The sequence below is a fragment of the Talpa occidentalis genome, unplaced genomic scaffold (genome assembly GCF_014898055.3).
Source record: "Talpa occidentalis isolate TD23 unplaced genomic scaffold, MPIMG_talOcc4v2.1 talOcc4.6, whole genome shotgun sequence".
In the NCBI taxonomy this organism is placed as follows: domain Eukaryota; kingdom Metazoa; phylum Chordata; class Mammalia; order Eulipotyphla; family Talpidae; genus Talpa; species Talpa occidentalis.
The window spans coordinates 54,030,387-54,049,029 of record NW_023604972.1 but is presented as its reverse complement, the minus strand read 5'-3'; the positions used below and the strand labels follow the sequence as shown (position 1 = coordinate 54,049,029).

At 39.5% G+C, this 18,643-nt stretch overlaps 1 protein-coding gene across 1 annotated transcript in view; it reads left to right on the top strand.

Moving 5' to 3' along the window:
* The first annotated feature begins 684 nt into the window (after positions 1–684).
* Positions 685–18,643, top strand: part of KLHL8 (kelch like family member 8) — a 36,577-nt gene continuing 18,618 nt past the window's right edge. The window contains exons 1-2 of the mRNA XM_037529391.2: positions 685–810; positions 10,488–10,843. Of these exons, the coding sequence (XP_037385288.1) occupies positions 10,589–10,843 (255 nt within the window). The 5' untranslated portion in view covers positions 685–810; positions 10,488–10,588. The remainder of the gene's footprint in view (positions 811–10,487; positions 10,844–18,643) is intronic.

The following is an 18,643-nucleotide window of genomic DNA, read 5'->3' as shown; positions in this document are numbered from 1 at the left end:
CTAGCAAAAGACGCATTTAAGAGATTCTCTTTTTTCCTCTGCTCTCTAGAGGCTTAAACTTCTTCCTCAATCCATGGACTTTATGTGAAAATTGGCTGATCATTTCTATTTGCAATGGGCTTTGGCAGCGAGAGCTTCCTTAGGTCAATCACTGCTTCCCTAGATTTATAAACTGGATCTGTACTTATAAACATAAGCTGTTTTGTATATCCTATGCAGAACTTGTGGCGAAAGTGACACAGGATACTGTCACTTAGGAATTCCTTTTCCTTCCTTTTCAAAGAAACAGCCACGAAGCCCTAAGAACACAACACGCAGAAGGAGAATTGGTGACTATAAAAACCAGTTCAATTTTCCCATTGCATGGAAGGGAAGAAACGGACAACTTGAGAAGTTTTTCTGCGGCGTCGTGTCCCAACGAGAGTTTCGAAGCTGTCCGCGGGGCCCTGGCCGACCCGCACCCGGCAGGACAACAGGCCGAAACCTCGACGCCCGCGGCGCCCACGGCGGACGCGCGCGGGCAGTGACCCCCGCCCGGGGCGGGTAACCAGAGACCACACTTCCCAGAGTGCTGTGCGCCGGCCGCGCGCGCGCCCCTCGCCCCGCCCCTTCGCTCTGGAGGCGAAGGCGAGAGGACGCCGGGCGCCCGCCGAAGACCGGCGGGGTCGCGCAGGAGGGCGCGCGCCCGTCCGATGCTCGCGCGGGGCTGGTGGGGCGCAGCTTGCGGCGCACGGACTCCGCTTGCTCCATTGTGGCCGCAGCCTTGGAGAGGTCAGGAGGAGCCGAGCGCAGCGACGAGCGGAGAACCAGGTAGCCGGCCCCTCCTCTCGGCCCCCTTCTTTGTGCGGCGCGGGTGGACCGCGCCCCAAATCCCGGGCCCCAAGTCCCAGCGCCTCGGTGCTCGCGCTCCTGGCGCCGGGAAAGTGCAGCCCTGCGAGCCGTGAGCGAAAACTACAGCTGAGTGGGGTTGGGGCCCGTGCAGCCGCGGCACGGTGTCTGTCGCCCCCCGTCGGCGGGAGGAACGGGGTCGCTTTCCCGAAGGGAGCCCCAGCCTCGGGCAGCCCCTGGATCCTCTCGTCTCCGTCTTTCCAAGAAGAACTGGGCTCGGGTGCCGCGCGGGGAAGGCGCCGGCTCGGGGGCCGGAGGCGGGCGGGGGCGCTGGAGCCGCTTATTGCCTGGAGGGGACTCGCGGGTTTTGGGGTGAGCGGGCCGGGCGCGTCTAGCTCGCCTGGGGCCGGGGCGCTCGTAGCGGCTCTGGACTTGCCTTCTGGGGCTCGCTGACCCACCCCCTCCCGGGCTTTTTTCCGCGGCGCTGGAGACCGCACCTAATCGTCGCTCCGGGTGCGACTCCAGAAACTGCAGCTCCTTCAGACCTGCAGCTGCTCCGCGGAGTTGTCCTCCTGCCGCCGCGCAGCTCTGCCCCCCGCTCTTGCGGGTTTTTCTGGCTGATTTCTTCAGGGAGGTCAGTTTGCCGGCGTAGTGGGGCTTGGCTAGCTCGGGGCTCCTCCTTCACTGGATTTGCACGGTCCTGCATTTGGGCGCCTGGGTTCGGAAAGCTTTTTCTTTATTTTCCCACTGGGAAATGTTTCATGCAATGCCTTTTCGTCGAAAATGGAACTTAGTATCTATTTTAATGGTGTAACTCTTTGTGGACTTTTACCTTATGCTGAGTTTGCCACTCTAGGGGCATTCCTTGGGAAAAGGTTCTTGAAGGAACCTGGACTGACGCAGGTATCTTATCTTGCCTGCTGCTGGTGGCACTTTTTCTTTCTTTGCATTTTCTCACATGTAAGTGGAAAATTGTTCTACTCTTGGCGTTCTTTATTCTGGTGCATTGAGGAAATCTTTTTTTTTTTTTTGTGGTTTTTTTTTTTTTTTTTTTTTTTTTGCATACAAGAACTGGGGTATAGGCCAGTTGTGGGGGTGAGAGGACTCACCAGAGATAAAGTGGGGAACAGGCAGACCGACTGAAGACACTGCTGAGGGGAGCAGCAGGCGAGCCAGGAGAGGTCTGCCGCGCCATGTGGGTTGCTCCCTGGCCGGGGATCGAACTCGTGCTGCAGTGTCTGCGGGTAGCTTCATAGTGCTGTGCTTAACCCCTTGCGCCAGGGAGGCCCAAGGAAATGTTCTTCTAACTCCCTGGCGAGACCTAGACCTCCTCCCCCTCCCTCTAACCCCAGCCCGCGCTTTCAACGGTACACTTGGATAAGTAGTCAGGCCCTCAGCTTTCTTACGATGATTTTTTTCCTATTTGCTACTTTTTGTGCTCCTTCGTATCGGCACCCCCCTTTTAGTTTTTCAGCCCATGACTCTCCTCAAACTTATAGTCAGCATACTGTACTCAACTAAATTCACTTAGCATCATCATGTTACAATTTAAAACTGCTATTTTTGTTTTAAAATGAGATTACTGTTATTTATATGATGGCAATATATTCTGTCATATTGCACGTTATTAACACAGTAAGGATACTTTTTAAAAACAGTATTTCTTCCTTTGTTAGCAGAGAATAACGTACGTGAATTTTGATGCACCTCCCCCACCTTCAAAGTGTATTTTATTTTTAGAGCAGTTTTAGATCACAGCAAAACTTACTGGAAGGTACAAAGATTTTTGCATATGCCCCTTCCTGTCCCGCATATGCAAAGCCTCCTCCACTCTCAAACTTCCCACGCATAAGTGATACATGTTTACCATCCATGAAGCCACAACTTCGTTATCACCCAAAGTGTACAGTTTGTTTATGTTAGAGTACATTGTATGAGTTTAGACACGTGACATTGTAAAAAAAAAATCAAGAACTTAATACGTTTTACAGAACTGAAATGAGTATTGCCATTTTAAAAAGATTAAAAGGAATATTTTGGGCATCCTAAAATTTAAAAAGATTTTTTTTGTTACGATATTTAAACTTCGGTGCCTTGTGTTTGGATATTTACACATTTCAATTTTATATTAGGAAATAGAGATGAGGGAGAAGAAATGCTTAATAAAATAACAAAATGTCATTTTTCAATCTCAAAACTCATCAGTTGGACCATTTCATCATTTTTCCAAAAAACCTGTTCTTGTTAAACAATGAAGCAAGAAGAAACAGCATTTACAATACATTAATTTTTTCTTTACTAATGTCAGGATACCTACAATAAATTGTGATCTATAAGGCTTCTCCCCTCTCTGAGGAACTTTTGTAGAAGTGCTAGGGTATAATAATGTACTCAACCTCAGTCCCGGATTTGGATAAATCTGGCTTAGAATCCTAGCTCTTGGATTTGTTGAGTGTGTTAACATGCAAGCTAATTTCTTTTTCTTTTATTGTTAACAGTTTATTTTTTTTAAATATTAAAATAACATGGGACAGAATTGTATGGATGAGGCAGTCAACAGCTGCCTCATAAAGGATAAGAAAAATTCTGCTGTGATATTAGTAAAGTTAAAGGAGAAAATTTACATGATAAGAGGCACCATTTCCCCAGAAAATAATACCTCTTGGAATTTCCTGAATGAGTGGGATTAGCAATCTAAATAAATCATGTTTCAAAAGGTAAGAGCAACAGATAAAATTTAAAGGAATAATTAAAATAACATCTGCAAGACTGAACAATTCTTGAACTCATTAAAACTACAAGAGAACAATTCTTTATGAATCTCATAAGGGACTGGGATAGAGTCTATATTATGCTGTTACAGACACACAAGTACAGACCCTTACGCACACACACCACACATGGTCACTATGGACCACACTACTATTGGGGGGAAGGACTCTGCCAATGAAATGGTAGGTAAACACATCGTTTTCTGGTTAAGAGAAAGAAAAAGTAGCTCTCCCCATTCTTTACTCTATAAGATGAATTTCCCTAGAAAGAATCCAGTGAAAATGGCTGCAGTTACAACAGGAAGTGAAGGAAGCAGTTGAGCTTGACCCACGTTTATGTAAATATGCTACCTTTCTGAGCCTGGAGCCTTCATCTGTCAGGTGCCTTTTTCTTCTGATAGTTTCATTTCCCCTGGAAGTCTTTTACACTTCTCTGTGAGTTTCCTATGGCAAGTTCTTTTCTGAAATTGTTTCATTAGCTGTAAAAGAGTGATAGGAATAGTCATATAGTATTGTAATCATTTTATAAACTGTAATTGAATATAATATTCATTGATATCACTAGTCACATGCTGTATTGTAAAATGCTGCCAGTACAGTTTATTTTCTGATGAATAGTGCTTCTGTAAATACCATCAAACTTTTTTTTTTTTTTTAAAGGACTGTCTGTACAAGAGGTCATTGTCTGGCTATGAATAGTTTAGTTGGTTCTTGTGAGTCAGAGATAAAATTATGGAAGAGAGTCAAAAGTTTTACTTCATCTCTCAGGTTCGTAACCTGGATCTGTATATGGGCATGCTCATAAATGGCCTTCCAAGAGTCTGTAAACTGCATATTGGTACTTCTCTAGAGGAGAAGACCCATAGCTTTCAACAAAATGATGTTCAGAGGGATTCGTGACTATCTTTTCCTGAGGAAATAAGAACCATCAGCTTCAGTTACTGCGTAATTTTTTTCATTATACATTTTGCAGGTTATTTTTAACATCAGCTTTTTGAGAAAGGAAGTGATGATTTTTGAAGCACTGCTTTTTTCTTTCAAAACTAGAGATTGATATTATGATGTATTTATTACATTCATACAATTAATAGTGCTGCTTTTTGTGCCTGGAGATGATACCACTGATTGATTCATTATCATTTGGCAGTTATAGTCCACTCCTCCCTTTCCCCTCAGCTTCGATGTGCAATAGAATATATTGAGTGGCACCGTGATGCAATCCAGCATGTTAGAATATAATTTTGAAATAATAAAAGTTCATTTGTTTTGTTTATTCTAAAATTTGGACATATTTTCTTTTCTCAACAAAATGCCAGGTGCTAAAGGAAATTATGTATTTTATCTTTCAAATCAGGGAATATTTACATAGTTCATTTGTTGAGTGTATAGTTATATTATTTTCTAATTGGTGATTAGATACAACTTTCAGTACTGCCTATTTGGAAAGAACATCAATATGTACTTTTCAAGGAATTTGTATTCTTTTATGTAGATTAGATTATAATTTTAATTTGTGACATTTAAAATTAATCTTATTTGCGTTTTGTGAGTTGTAGAACCAGGTCGGAATCCTAAATTTGAATTCATGCTTGGAGTGGAGTTTGGAAGTAAACTGTAGCAAACTGCTCTATTTTTCTTAGTAGTGCTAGGTTGCTGGGGCTATAAGATTTAATAGCATTGAGCCAAATTTTGTTTCTCGGTCAGTTACTAGTAAGAACATTCACAAAGTCTTGAAAACTATGAGGTGGATCAAGTGATGCTATACAAACTGAGTAATAAATCTGACCACTGGAATAATGTTTTTTTATATTTTTTCCTTGAGACTCTTTAATATTAGTCAGTATATTCATTTGAAATCTTAATGCTTTTCAGAGTTCAAGGTTCTAAATCATTTTGCTTTAAAGAAACAGGAACTGGTTCTCCAGATTTACTCTTTAAAAAAATAGTCTGAGAAGTCTATATCAATCTCAAAGATCAATTAGAGATGCATACCAGAATTTGCATTCATGTATAAAAGATACATCACTCTGCTGCACCTTTGGTTATTTTAATGCAGAGAATTGAATGTAATGTATCATAAATATCAACTCTAGTTCTGAAAGAAAAACAAGGACTCACGGTGCTTCAAAAATCATCTCTTCACTTCCTTTATCAATAAAAAACTGGTCTTAATTACTTTAACAATGAAAATTTGAGTTATATTAATTGGATATGGAAAAGGGTACTTATTTCAGCAAAAATTTTTTTTTAAGATTTATTTATTCATGCATACAAGAGCTGGGGTGTAGGCCAGTGCTGTATGGGGAAGTGGTGGTGGTGAGAGGATTCACCAGAAACAGAGTGGGGAGCAGAACAGGCAGATCCTCTGAAAAACACTGCTGAGGGGAGCAGCGGGCAAGACAGGGGAGGTCTGCTTGCATGTGGGTTAGCTCCCTGGCTGGGTGTCAAACTGGTGGTTCAGTGGCTACCAATAGCTTCATAGTGCTGAGACTTAACCCCTAGCACCACCAAAATTTTTTCAGCAAAATTTTTTTCAGCAAAAATTTTACCTGTGGGAGTGCTGCTATTTTATGAAAATCAGTGCTTTAATGTGCATTATCTTATTCTTGAAAAAATGTTTTTTAAAAATTCAAGAGCAATGTCTGTATTACTACTCTTATTTTAGTTTTCATGAAGTCAATGATAATTACCATTTAAAGATACAGTCAGTGCCATCTTTGGCCTAGAGGTACTGTTAGGGGGAAAGGATGTCCTGAGCAAACTCCATACAGGCTTTGTGGACTCCACCTTGCTCCATCAAGACACTGGGAACTACAAATCCCATGATCACCAAAGGGAAGGTTGCGAGGACCTGAGGGTGGAGTTAAGCAGCTATGTTCTCTGTTTGAGTTTTTAACTGGCCATGCGGCCGGGAGTCTCTCTCTTGGCCACACCGCGTGCTTGGTTTTTCAGCAGCTCAGTGGGCATTGGGATTCCCGGTCAGCGGATCAGGTAGGATGCATTATGAACTTATCTCCCTCTTTTTCTCCCTGAGTTATTCATTTCCCCTTGTAAATAAACCTTTTATCAACCTTTTGTGTGTGTCTGCTGTTTAGCATTAATAAGTCCCCTTTAAGCGTGTGGGTGAGGACCCACAGTCAGGCAACCTGTTTTATATCGGAGTTGCCCTGTAACAGTACCTATAATGAGTCCAACGTTGTCACTTAATATCTGTGACCTTGGGTAGGTTTCTTAACTTCTCTGAGTCTCATCATGCACAGTGGTAAATAATAGGTTTGATACCTCTTTGGATTGTCCTGAGAATTGAAATGAATCAATGTGAAGTACCTAACTTAAATAGTAACAATTACTTAATATAACACATGTGCCAGACAATTAACTCATTTAATCCAAATAACAAAGTAATAACAAAGTTGGTGCGGTTATTTTTTTCATTTTTATATGTAAACTGAGGCTAATGACAAGTTGTGTAACTTAACAAAGGTCATACAGGTAGCTAATAAGTAGATAGTAAGCACCCAATGCTGACTGTAGTCATTAAATAAGATGGCAGATGGCAGGGTGATATAGTCAATCCTCATTTTTTTTTTTTAAGATTTTTTTATCCCTGCAAGAGCTGGGTCACAGGTGAGAGGTGTGGCAGGTGAGAGGATTCACCAGAGACAGAGTGGGGAGCAGAACAGGCAGACTGACTGAAATACACTGCTGAGGGAGCAGCGGGTGAGTCAGGAAAGGTTTGCTATGCCATGTGGGTAGCTCCCTGGCCGTTTGCAGAGGCTGTATATAGCTTCATAGTGCTGTGCTTAACCCTTTGTGCCACCAGGGAGGCCCAGTCCTCATCTTTTATTATAGTTAAAAGTGCATCTTAATGTAAATCATAAATCATGTAAATTATATTTTATTTCTTTGTTGGGAAAAATGTTGTTTGGAGAATTATGTTCCAGACCAAGGGCTCAGGGTCACATAATTTATAGAAGTAATAAAGTCCACTTACTGAATGGTTAGTGTTAGGGCTAAGTACTATACATATGTTAATTCATGTAACCTTCACAACAACTGCAAGAGAAAACTGAGACTCAGGCAAAAAATTACTGACTTCTCACCTATACCAAACCTGTTCTTGTTGCATCAAGCAACACCACAATGATAAAGATACGGGAGTCATAGAGCAGGCTACGTAATGCAGGATGCTGCTTGAGAGCAAGATCCTGGCCGTTTTTATTGATAGAATAATGATACAGCATCAACTCCATGGGTCAGGAGGACAAGGAGAAAAGGATGGGTGAAACGAAGGAATGTCATCTAGGGCTTGGGGTGGGGGACATGAGTCTGCTGACCATGTTATCGGCTTGATGACCAAGTGTTGCAATGGAAACAAGACCCCCGGCCATGGTCCTAATCTTTTCAACAAGGCATTCCACTGGTCAGCGTCTGGGGTCCCTTGCCATACGTCGGTCCTCGGCCCCCTGGGGCGTTCCTGGTCGTACCTCTTGATGCACACCCTTCCCAGGTGATCACGCTTTATGCTCTTGATTGATGTGAAAAGCACCTTGTAAGGTTTGGCTCCTATGGCTGATTGACTGGTTCTAAAGGGCAGTTCTGACCTTGTATAGGAATGCAGAACTGCAGGTAACAATAATGGTGGCCCAACAGGCCGCTTAAGTTTAGCAGACCCACAGGTTCTTTTATAGATGAAGAAACTGAGATTTGAAGAGATTAGGTAACTTCCCAGTGATACAGCTAGTTAACAGTTCTGCTATATTGAGGTGATGTGAAATGATTTGAACTTGGGAATGATTACTGGCAGCATGAAAAAGAGTGTATTGTTGAGAAATGAGGCTGTTAAGAGGCTGTCACAATATAGCTGTCAGATGATGGAACTTATGACTAAAAGGGTGTGGTTGGAGAAGCAGAGCCAACTAAATGAGAGGAATTTAGGAAGTAGAATGTATGAACATTTAGTAGAATGTATAAAACTTGGTTAGAGTTAAATAGAGTAGAATGGGAACTTTGAGTACATGTGAATTAAGACATTCAGTGGGGGAAGCCTTCTTGATCACCCAAATGTAGGTTCACTCATTATATTCCATATATCTCTTCTGTTGCTTTTACCTTATTATCATCTGTTTATGGGCCCATCTAGATTACTTTATTCAAGCCCCTTAATGGAAGGAATTATCTTTCATTCAACTCCTTGTGGGGGGGGTATTTTATAAAACTTAAAAATTAGGTTATTTTGTGCATCCATTTTTTTAAAGGAGAATAAGAAAGATCAATTAGTTGAGGTATTCTTAAATATTTCACATTGAGAGTCTGACTGTACTGAAGCAATTTTGTCTCATAATCATGTTTTTCCATACGGTATGCTCTCCTAATTCATGTAGAAGGTTTATGATGCATCCTTTGTTAAGTGTGCTCTATCACCTTCTGAGGGATTTCTTTTAAGCTGCCAGCAGCAGTCTTCAAAATTTGATGCCAAGTGTTTACTTGTTTGGTGTGTTATACATATCCCTTTTGCCTTTTTTGAATAACAACACACAATACAGCCTTATCAATTATGGATATCTGCCTCTTGAGTTCTTTAAAGTAGTGCTTCTCAAACTCTCTGTGGCAGAAGAACAGTTTATGAAACTATTTTTTATAAAAGAAGAAAATGAGCTCCTCCCTGGTGGCGCAGGAGGTTGAGTGCAGTGCTGTGAAGCTGTCCGCATCCTCTGCAGTGTGGGTTCAATCCTGGGCCTGCCGGGGAGATAACCACATGGCATGGTAGACCTCTCCTGTCTCGCCTACTGCTCCCCTCAACAGTGTATTTCAGTCAGTCTGCCTGTTGTGTTACCTGCTCTGTCTCTGGTGAATCCTCTCACCCTCCGGCACATCGGGCCTGTACCCCGGTTCTTGTATGTATAAATAAATCTTTAAAAAAAAGAATAAAATGAATTACTTTAAAAATGAAATGAAAAAAAAGTCATACAAAATGCAAACTTCAATTTTTTTAATTAGAGTCATTGAGCAAAATTATTGTCAAATACAACTTTGTTATAAGTGTTTCTAAACACTCTGTGTCCATACTTACTTTATTTTGGACCTGTAAAAAAGTTTGTGAACCAGACTCAACTTAGAATAACACTGCTATAAAACACTTGTTGGTGCTTTGCATGTTCACCTTTGAATTTCCAGAATCTGCAGTATATGTGGTGACCAATAAAGACAAACATTATTTCCCCTTACCACTGATAATATTTCTATCTTTTTATTTTCATTTCTTGAAATTTAGTTATAAAATTATGTGATTAATAGGTATCCTTACTATATTTGTATGTGTGTGTTGGTTACATGTAAAAAATGAAAGCAAGTTCCCAAACTCTTAGGAGAGTCTTGACTGTTTATTTAATAGTCAATGGCAGTCCTTCCAGTAAGCATGCTTCTAAGCCTCTGAAAGTCTACCAACCTCTGAACTCCATCCCTCCTCCCAAACTTGCTGTAAGATTAAATGTGCTGCTACTCAGAGATAATGTACCTAATGCTGTTGGACTGGGGATAATGTGCCTAATGCTGTGGGAGGGGTAGCCACTACTGAACTACTAATAGAGCTACAATTCACCAAAACTGATCATAATTTACCGTGGGCTAACAGATTCCTCGTGGTTCTCACATCACCATCTTCTAAGAATTTTCAAATTAAATTTTAAAGGAGTTCCTTCACTGATTAAAAAAATAATGAACTGAAGTAACTTTATGTGACACTTAGCAGAAAAGTTAGTTATCTCTCTATTGATAATTTGTGTGGTTATTTGATACATAGATTATTGGTACACTACAATTACTAATGATAGCTTTTTCTTTTGGTTTGTTTTTATGTGTGATTCGTGGTTGATTTTCCAATCTTAGCGAACTGGACAATGTCAGTTACATGTTTTTTGAAAACTGAAGTTTAGTGGGCTGCAGCTACTTTCTGCCTTCTCTATACCCTTGACAAAAGAATACATGGGATGTTTGAGAAGAGAATTGTATTAAAAGAAGACTGTTTGCAAATGGCTTCAGAATCTATGAATGTAAAACAAGCTAGGAATCACTTCACAAAAGGGAAAAGGCAACAGCATCAGCAGATTAAAAACAGATCTTCAATCAGTGATGGTGATGGAGAAGACTCCTTTACCTTTGAAGCTAATGAAGCTTGGAAAGATTTTCATGGATCTCTTCTTCGGTTTTATGAAAATGGAGAACTCTGCGATGTCACACTAAAGGCAAGACTCTTTTTTTCTTAGTTTTCTCAGTCTCTTCGGTGAATTATGAAAAATGAGGGTTTGTAAATCACACAAAGCAAATTTTTAGTGCTGCACTTATTTGCTTTAGTCAGAATTTTAGTATCCTTTTTTATTGAGAGAAAGGTACCTAGGGAAGAGTAGATAAGACAACTTGATTGTACTAATTAAATGATATTCATGATGTCTAACTTATGAGAATTCAGGAACCTAAAACTAAAATAAGATAAAATGAGATCGTTATTATTAGTAAAATTAATAAATCACTGTTGACCAGAGAAGCTTTTAACTTGTGAATTTAAAATTCTTCAAGTATTGATTTACTCCTGATACTGGTTAGAAGTCACCTGCACTAATGTTTTACTGTATTTTTCTATTCTGGAAATTTATTCTGTTTAAGTCTGTAGTCTGTGGGATCACTGCCTCAAAAAACAGTTTTAATACGATTGGAAATAAGTGATAATGCAGTATATAAGTGTTTGTGTTCCAGTTGTTTCTTATTACTCATTTTTTTAAAGCTTTGTTTATTTATGCATACAAAAGCTGGGGTGCAGGCCAGAGGTGTGTGGGATGGAGGGCTGATGAGAAGATTCATCAGATACAGAGTGGGGAACAGAATAGGCAGATTGACTGAAGTACACTGCTGAGGGGAGCAGCGGGTGAGACAGGAGAGGTCTGCTGCACCATGTGGGTAGCTCCCTGGCTGGGGATGGACACTACTCCTGCAGTCACTGCTGATAGCTTTATAGTGCTGAGACTTCACCCCTGTGCCACCACTCTCCTCTGCAGCTTCTTCTCTTTAGCTCCACCCTCCTTTGGGTGGGGCAGGGAACCTGGAACTTCCTCTTTTCCTGGGGACCACCCTGTTAGAATTTAGGAATAAGAAACAATTTACTAATTTAAAGGGACTATATTTTTATTTTCTCCACTGGAAAATTGTGATAGTGGTTAAGTTTTTGTAAGAAATAAGTGAATCGATAAATAGAGGTCCTTGTGCTAGAGCTTGGTGCATAACAAATAACTCTAATTATTGGAATCTTTATGTTTACTGCCATTGTTCCAAAATGTGGTGTTGTCCTAAGACCCAATTCTAAGGGGGGGTGTAAGTGCTGAGACCCACATCCACAAGCCATCCTCAAGCTTTTAAAAGGGCGTCTGAGAAGTCAACTCATTTTTGAGTAGCAGGTTCCACAAGTTAGAAGCTAGTCTTTCCCATGACCACCCTCCACTTCAAACACTGGCCACAAGCCCCAGGCAGCCTGTGCTTCTTACCTACTGACTGCATATTAGAGGTCCCAGGACCTCCTCCTCAGACTGCAGGTGCCCTTTGCAAGCCTAGATTACTAACTGTGCTTCCACAGAGTGGCTATAAATCAGGTGCTCCTGGGATACCCTCCTTAGGTTTGATTAATGAGCTACAATGCACATGAATTCAGGAAACCTGTTTACTCACTATTCACTCATTTATTACAAAGGATCCTAAGGACACGAATCAACCAGATGGAAGAGCTGCATAGGGCAAGGTATGGGCAAAGGCACAACACTTCTTGCTGTCTTTCCAGATGTGCCATCCTGCCCCAAATGTTCACCAGTTCATCAACCCTGAAGCTCTCTTTTGGGTTTTTATGGAGACCTGATTATGTAGGCAGGGTTACTCCTTGGCCATTGACGACTGACCTCAACATCCAGCCCCTCTCTCCTCCCCACAGGTCCGAGGGGTGGGACTGCAAGTTCCAACCCCCTATTCTTCGTGGTTCTCCCCTCACCCCTGCTTTTTTCCAAACATTGTCTTTATTAACATAGCAAGAGATGTGTTTATCACTCACCACACTTAGGAAATTCCACAGGGAACTGTGAGCCAAAGTGTGCATGAAGACCAAATATGTATGAGAAATAACTAAGTGACCAACATACATATTTCTTATAAATTTATATTATCATGGAAATATAAGAAATAATTCAGTTCCTACTCAGTAGAAAGAAGTACAGTTTCATTTTTTGGTATGTGTTACTGGATTTATTCAACATTTTTTGAAATTTCAGAATTTGTTGCAGACCTAAACCATGTAGGATTGTGGATAATTTATAATGCTCTCTGCAAAGTAAACTTCATTTTTTTTTATATTCAATTAACCTTTAGGGTATTTTTTTTTTTTTATAGAGGCATGTTTTATTTATTTGTTTGTTTGTTTGTTTTGTTTATATATGCACTGGGTACAGTCAGAAGTGCGGGAGGGTGAGAGAATTCACCAGAGTCAGAGCGGGGAGCAGAACAGGCAGAAGGACCGAAGTACACTGCTGAGGGGAGCAGCGGGCGGCAGGAGAGGTCTGCGCGCCATGTGGGACCCTCCTCCGGTGGCCAGGGAGCAGCCGGGAATCGAACCGGCGCCGCAGACGCTGCGGGCAGCTTCGCAACCCAACGCTCAACCGCTGCACCACTGGGGAGGCCCCCTTTAGGGTATTCTTGATATAAATTCATCTTTTACTATTTTTCCTGTAATCATTGTTTTTAAGACATTTTAAAAAGGAAATTTTTGGTATTTTATTAATATAAAAGGTTATTAACTTATTTTGAATTTCAAGGTGAACACCTATAGTAGGAACAAATGATTTAACAAATATTTACTAGTACATGAAAAGTATAAATAAATATGAATAATGTACTTGCCTTGAGGGAGTTTGAACTTTAGCTAGAGAGAGGTACAAATGAAGTAAGTATAATGCAATTTAGTGATTGCCATTTTTTTGTGGTATATTTGTGGAAGCATAGGCGCGGAGAGGATCTGAAAATTATGTCTGAGAAGATTATAAAGACTTCACATAGGAGATTTATGTATTACCTTGAGGTCATTCCAGGAAGAAGTAGAATTTAGTTATATATTACTGTGTTTATTAGTGAACATGTTTATAAATAGTGGCAGCTCTAAAATTATGGGAGAAGTTTAAGGGCAACAATTTAGTTGAGAAAAGGTAGGGGAAATTTGTCTTGAAAAGAGTATGGAATACCACTCAGAATGCTTATATTATATGTTACAGATCAGCAAGCAAAGTATTTACAAAGATGTTTTTGTTTATGTAGTCTGAAGAAATGGCATTGTCCTTATAAAGAGATCACAATTAATTTTACTAGGACAACTCCCTACATCACCTCTTCATGTCACCATTGATTGTTTTATTATACGATTGACTTCATTTTGGATGGCGGTGCATGTTTCTATGTTGTTTTTTTTTTTTTTTTTTAAACAAATACAGGATTCTAAAAAAAGTTCAAGGCTCTAAGTATTTTTTTGATCATTTGCTGTCAAAATTTCTAACCAATCAGGTAGGAATAAGGTTCTGAAAAATTACAGGGAAACAAAATATGTAAGTTGTATTGTAATAAAATGCTTTCAAGAAGTAGAAATGATAAAATTATTATCCTTATAAATTTAACAGTTGACTGAGCAGAACGTAGACATAATCTAATAAAAGAAATGATTAGGGAAAAAGTGATCCTATATTTAACACAGCAGCAATCTGTGTTGGGAAGTCTGATCACCTGTATTTTCTCCAGTCAACTAGTAAGTAAATCATTACATTTTTTGCATGTTGCTCACACAACAGGGTATTTAAATATTTGTCTCTTTAGATCATTATTTATTTGACCTTCCCAAGGTCTAATTGAATTCTTATTTCCAGGCCTCCCTGGTGGCTTAGGGGTTAAATCTCCATGCTACCACTGGGACAGTCTGAATTTGGTCCCCCTTCCAGGGCTCTAACCCACATGGTGCAGCAGACCTCTCCTGTTTCACCTGCTGCTCCCCTCAGCAGTGTATTTCAGTAGATCTGCCTGTTCTGCTCCCCACTCTGTCTCTGGTGAATCTTCTCACACACACACATCCCATACCTCTGTCCTACAACCCAGTTCCTCCATGCAAAAATAAACAAAATCTTTATTATTTCCATTATATACAGTTTTAAAAAAGGATACAATAAGATTGGTTAAGATTGTAGAAAAGGACCTCCCTGGTGGCGCAAGTTATTAAGTCTCGGCACTATCAAGCTATCAGCATCACTGCAGTATGAGTTCGAACCCCAATCCCTGGCCTGGGAGCTAACCCACATGGTGCAGCAGACCTCTCCTGTCTCGCCCGCTGCTCCCCTCAGCAGTGTATTTCAGTCAACCGGCCTTTTCTGCTCCCCACTCTGTCTTTGGTGAATCCTCTCACCCCGTACCTCTGGTCTGTACCCCAGTTCTTGGATGTAAAAATACATAAAATACATCCCAAAAAAAAGAAGATTGCAGAACAGTTAGTGTGGCTAGACACTGCGTGGTAATTCACTGTAAGCCAAGACATGTTAAGTCTTAATCTGTCTAACATCATCTTTACCTTGACAATATGACATATTTTTGGCTATACAAACTTATTACAATTGGTAGATTATTGAAAAGAGCGGCTGGCTAATTGAGTTAAGACAGCAAAATTACAAGGGATTCAAGTGAAAAATTAGAATACAGTTCATATAAAGAGAATTGAATATATAAGGTGGGTTTTTTCCCCCTCCAGTCTTTATTTCCCTTCCACTATTTGTGTTCTGAACTTTATTTCATTGTAATTCACAATCACCTGCTTGAGTTATTGTTAAAATGCAAAATTATAAGCATTTCAATCTGATGTGTTGGAATGACTTAAAAAGTTTTAAGTAGTTTTTAAATGATTTTTTTTTTTATAGAGGCATGCTTTATTTATTTATTTATTTATTTTGTTTTTTTGGTTGGTTGGTTGGTTATACATGCACTGGGTACAGTCAGAAGCGTGGGAGGGTGAGAGAATTCACCAGAGCCAGAGCAGGGAGCAGAGCAGGCAGAAGGACTGCTGAGGGGAGCAGCGGGCGGCAGGAGAGGTCTGCGCACCATGTGGGACCCTCCTCTGGTGGCCGCAGAGGCCGCGGGCAGCTTTGCAACCCAGCGCTCAACCGCTGTGCCACCGGAGAGGCCCTTGCCGTGTCTTTTTCCCTGAGCATTTTGAATTAGTCATAGGCTCACTGATCTAATAAAAATTACAAATTAGAAAATTCACTACTATCAAGGACACACTGTATATAATTTTAAAAATGTAATGTCTGATATTTTGTAGTTTGTGTTTTTTTCACCTAACTATAAGCACCTAATCTTTAAACTTTGATTTCAATTTCTGATGAAATATCTTTGGTAACTGATAATTATTTTTATGTACCAGAGAAGAAAAATGTAGAAATAGATTTTCAAAAATAAAATGAAACTACATAGTGTCAAAGGAAAATTAATGTGTGAAAAAAAGAAAATGTTTTATCTTCCTATTTCATACATACGGCTCAAAGATCTTTTTTGTGTGTCTCTGTAAAAGATCTGGCATGTAGGCCACAGGTGCGGGGCGTAAGGATTCACCAGACACAAAATGGGGAGCAGAACGGGCAGATTTACTGAAATACACTGCTAAGGGTAGCAGCAGGCGAGACTGGAGAGGTCTCCTGCACCATATGTGGGTTAGCTCCTTGTCTGGGGATCGAACTTAGGCTGTAGTGATGATAGCACTGAGACTTAACCCCTACACCAACAGGGAGGCCCTCAAAGATCTTTTTTGGAGTAAGATTACATGTGTATCTGTGTGCATTTATATCTATGTTTATTTGAATCCAGAAAATAGACTTTGGAGGGGCAGCACCTTATTATAAACAACATGAAAATAATTTGTAGATCATTGATGTGTATAGCTTGCATAAGAATGCAGTCTTAAAATAATGCTTATATAAAAACACTGTAATGCTATTATGTAATGGTGTTTTGGCAAGTTCTTTAATTGACCATGTATTTTAAAATGTGCAATATCAGATTTCAGATCCCATTTTAGATGTAATGTGAAAATATGTCAAGGTTTCTTCCGTAGTCTAGGTAACACATTGAGTCTGTATAGACTCAAAGTTCTGATATGTGAATTCTTATAAAAACATAAGAAACCAAAATCATCTTGTACTTGTTGAAATAAATGACATTCATTCTTTCTCCAATTGCTGGGGAAAGATTGGGAGAGGATTTTATAAGCAAAATCATTTATGCATTGTAACAATCCTCAGCCCCTTTCTTTAGAAATTCTCATTTTAAAATTAGTTCCCAAACAAATGTAATCAGAACACTATATGAAAACAAGAAAATTGCTAAAACACTGTTCTCCTTTTATTTGTACTCATTGTTTATTTAATAACATGCTGAGAGAACTGGATAACTTCTGTATTAAAAAGAAGATCTCTCTACTCAGCACCCAAAATTTCCAGATGGAAATAAAGATTAAGTGTAAAATATAAAACCATAAATGTACTAAAAAAAATATCTGAAGTAAATATTTGTGGAATATTAGTGATTCCTATTTCATGCATAGTATCTAAGACAAAAATTAAAGAAAATGACGGATTTGAGTGTATACAAATCTGTAGAGGGCAAATAAGATTAAAAGGCACACCATAAAAAGGGAAACTTAGGGGCCTCCCTGGTGGCGCAAGGGTTAAGATGCAAACTATGAAGCTGTCTGCAGCTACTGCAGCATGAGTTTGATCCCTGGCCAGGGAGCTACCCACATGGCGCAGCAGACCTCTCCTGTCTCGCCCGCTGCTCCCCTCAGCAGTGTATTTCATCCGATCTGCCTGTTGTGTTCCCCACTCTGTCTCTGGTGAATCCTCTCACCCTTCACACCTCTGACCTGTACCTCAGTTCTTGTATGCATAAATAAATAAATCTTTAAAAAAAAAAGGGAAATTTAAAGCAATATGACAAAGGGCTATAAAATGTTTGCTTTCTTACAAGTAAATAAGAAAAAAGGCCACAGTTCATAGGTAATATACAAATAGCCCCAAATTTATAAATGATTCAGACATATTAAAAAAGAAAGATAAAACAAGAAGCTAATAATATTTTCATTCATCATATTGGTAGATATTTCTTAACACCCAATAAGGCACAGATACTGTTATATAGGTCAGAAATGGACAATTTAGCATTGTGTACCCAAAGTGTACCTATTGTTTGAAGCAGCATTTTTTTTTAGGAATTTATCAGTAGTAAATAATGTGTACATGAACAAAGATTCAGTGAACATAAATTTCACTTCTGTGTCTTCTGTAATGACAAACTATTGGAAGCAATTAATTAATTCAATAATCAAGATAGTTAGATTTCAGTGTTTTTAGTTCCTTTCATGTAAAATGTATCATTTCAAAATAATTTAAATAGGAAATGAAAAAGATAGTTATGCTCATAATATTGTGAAATAATGATTTATTAACTGTGCTGTTTTCTCACTAATGAATTGTGGGTAATAGTAGTACAGACTCGGGAATATTGGAATACTTGAATTGACATATAAAACACACTTGGAATAGTGTCTGACATGATGACTGTGGTTAGCAGTATTGTATATTTGAAAGTTGCTGAGAAATTAGATCTTCAAAGTTCTTATCACAAGGAAAGAAAAAAATTGTAATTGTGTGTGGTGATATTTACTGACCTTATTGTGGTAAACATGTCATAATAAATGCAATATATAAATCATGTTGTTTATCCTAATGTTACACAATCTCGTATGCCAATTTTATCAATAAAACTAGAAACAAGTTTAAAAAAAAAAAGAAGGGATTCATAGACCAAAATAAAGACTAGTGCCTGACACATACCAAGTTCTAGATGATGTTTGCTGTTGTTTTTATTAATTCACATAATCCTCCTGAACTATGCGATAATATAGAAATCATAGTTTACCATATGCCACACAC